The 2,466-nt window shown below is 47.0% G+C and overlaps 1 protein-coding gene across 1 annotated transcript in view; it reads left to right on the top strand.

Moving 5' to 3' along the window:
• Nucleotides 1–2,124, top strand: part of epor (erythropoietin receptor) — a 7,651-nt gene extending 5,527 nt beyond the window's left edge. The window contains exons 8-9 of the mRNA XM_016525720.1: nt 492–839; nt 1,675–2,124. Coding sequence (XP_016381206.1) covers nt 492–839; nt 1,675–2,052 — 726 coding nt within the window. The 3' untranslated portion in view covers nt 2,053–2,124. The remainder of the gene's footprint in view (nt 1–491; nt 840–1,674) is intronic.
• Nucleotides 2,125–2,466: the final 342 nt, after the last annotated feature.

The following is a 2,466-nucleotide window of genomic DNA, read 5'->3' as shown; positions in this document are numbered from 1 at the left end:
TTTCAGCATTGATAATAATAATAATAATCAATGTTTCTCGACCTAATTGGCATATTAGACTGATTTCTGAAGGATCATGTGACACTGAAGCCTGGAGTAATGATGCTGAAAATTCAGCTTTACATCACTGGAATAAATCACATTTTAGAACAGAAAAGAGTTATTTTGAATTTGAATAATATTTCACAATTTTACTGTTTTTACAGTGAACACCGTTACAAGCCAATGTCGCTAATTTCAAAATAGCCAAAAAATGTCTTATTAAATGTCCTGGTTGATATCAGTCTCTAATAACATGAGCCAGGATCTGACCTCTTCAATACAACAGATTATTGTTTATTATTAAATAATACATTTGTAGTCAATGAAGGACAATATTTGACGTCAACAGCTATGTTGGTATGGGTAGGAAAGCTGATTGGAACTGAAAAACCACTGATCATTACTAGTGCTAGATGTTTAGTAATTAACTGTGTTTCCTCTACCCTCAGGAGTGGATGAGCCAAAATAATAGCAGTATGTGGGGCAGATCAGTCCATGTGTACACAGAGGAGCTTCCTTCACCACTGGAGGTTTTGTCCGAGGTTTCCCTGACCAGCCACGGCACGTCCCAGAGAGAGGAGAGGCAAGCTGTGGAGGAGGACGAGGAGAAGGAGAGCGAGCGTTCGGACTCGGGGTTAACGGACAGATGGCGAGAACCTCCTCAAGCTCACTGTCTCGTGGAGCAACTGAGGGCGCTTCAAGAAAACCCCGAATCTCTTTCCCAGTCATTGTTACTGCAGTCACATGAAACCTACGTCACTCTCAATCAAAACTCCCAAGGAGACGACGAGCGACAGGTGGACGATGTCTTCGAGGAGACGTTACCGCTCCAGACGCTCTTTACCACCGCAGGAACGACGTCCTTGAACACCTCGCACTCCGACCTCGGCTCCCTCCAGCAGAGCTCGGGTTCGGGTAGACTGTCGTCCCAATCCAGCTTCGAGTATCCCAACCACACGTGGCCCCCCAAAGGGCCGGGATACACCTACATGGCGGTCGCAGACTCGGGGGTCTCCATGGACTACAGCCCGATGAGCTCCAGCAGGATCGCGGAGCCTGTATTTAGTCAAGAAAAGTTTACGTTCCTTTGTCAATATCGCAAATAAACATTCAAATTTCTGATCGGGTATGGCTTGTCAAAACTGACCAATCAAAATAGGTTGTATTGTAATATGAACTTTTATTAGTTGTCTCCACATCTCTCATTTTCCTGTTTGCTTTCATCTGGCTGGTCCAGAATCTGCTGTTCTCCACCGATGACTGGGCTGAACTCCAGAGCACCTCCTGTCTGCAGCACCATGTGCCACTGCTGTACCTGTGAAGGGCACACGACTGACAGATACACCTGCCACTCGTTCTGCCCCGCCTCCCCGTCACGCTTCACTTCCTCTAACGTGCACCTCACCCGCAGGTAACGGTCCAGCACAGAGAGGAGAAGCTCAGGTGCCAGCGCTTCACTGTCCCGACTGCCTTCACGTTCAGACTGAAAGGAGACCATGACCCTGCACAGGCCCTGGCCGTCTGCTCTGCTCTGCAGAAAACCCCGAATCTCTTTCCCAGTCATTGTTACTGCAGTCACATGAAACCTACGTCACTCTCAATCAAAACTCCCAAGGAGACGACGAGCGACAGGTGGACGATGTCTTCGAGGAGACGTTACCGCTCCAGACGCTCTTTACCACCGCAGGAACGACGTCCTTGAACACCTCGCACTCCGACCTCGGCTCCCTCCAGCAGAGCTCGGGTTCGGGTAGACTGTCGTCCCAATCCAGCTTCGAGTATCCCAACCACACGTGGCCCCCCAAAGGGCCGGGATACACCTACATGGCGGTCGCAGACTCGGGGGTCTCCATGGACTACAGCCCGATGAGCTCCAGCAGGATCGCGGAGCTCGGAAGACACAGGATGTACACAAATGATTACAAAAACGAGATTTTTCTCCACAAGTGGCCACTCTCCGGTCAGCACACTCAATCCGGATCTGAGTCCTGCATGGGTCCCGGTTGGTAAACCCGCAATACTTAGGGATAGTCCACCCAAAAGTGATTATTCTGTCATCATTTGCTCACCTTCATGTCATCAAACCTGTATGACTTTCTTTCTTCTGTGGAACATAAAAGAAGTATTTTGAAGAATGTTGGTAATCAGATGCTGGTAGCCATTGACTGCCTTTTTTTTCTTCATCCATACAATAGAAGTCAAAGGGAACCAAAATGTACAGGACGTGTTCTGGATACAACTACTACAAATTCACATCAGGATCTCACTGGATTTTTCAGAAGAAAAAACACTCCATCCGATAAAATAAGCTAACATTATAGCATTACCATGGCAGCTGTTGATGAAACATTTATGTACAGCATGCCACTAAAATACCAGTGGGTAGTTTTCTTTTTTACATATTTTTTTGTCTTTAATTATAAA

Source organism: Sinocyclocheilus rhinocerous, unplaced genomic scaffold (assembly GCF_001515625.1).
Source record: "Sinocyclocheilus rhinocerous isolate Xijiao unplaced genomic scaffold, SAMN03320098_v1.1 scaffold182, whole genome shotgun sequence".
Classification (NCBI taxonomy): Eukaryota; Metazoa; Chordata; class Actinopteri; order Cypriniformes; family Cyprinidae; genus Sinocyclocheilus; species Sinocyclocheilus rhinocerous.
The sequence above is the reverse complement of the archived record's forward strand: the minus strand, read 5'-3'. Positions and strand labels throughout refer to the sequence as shown.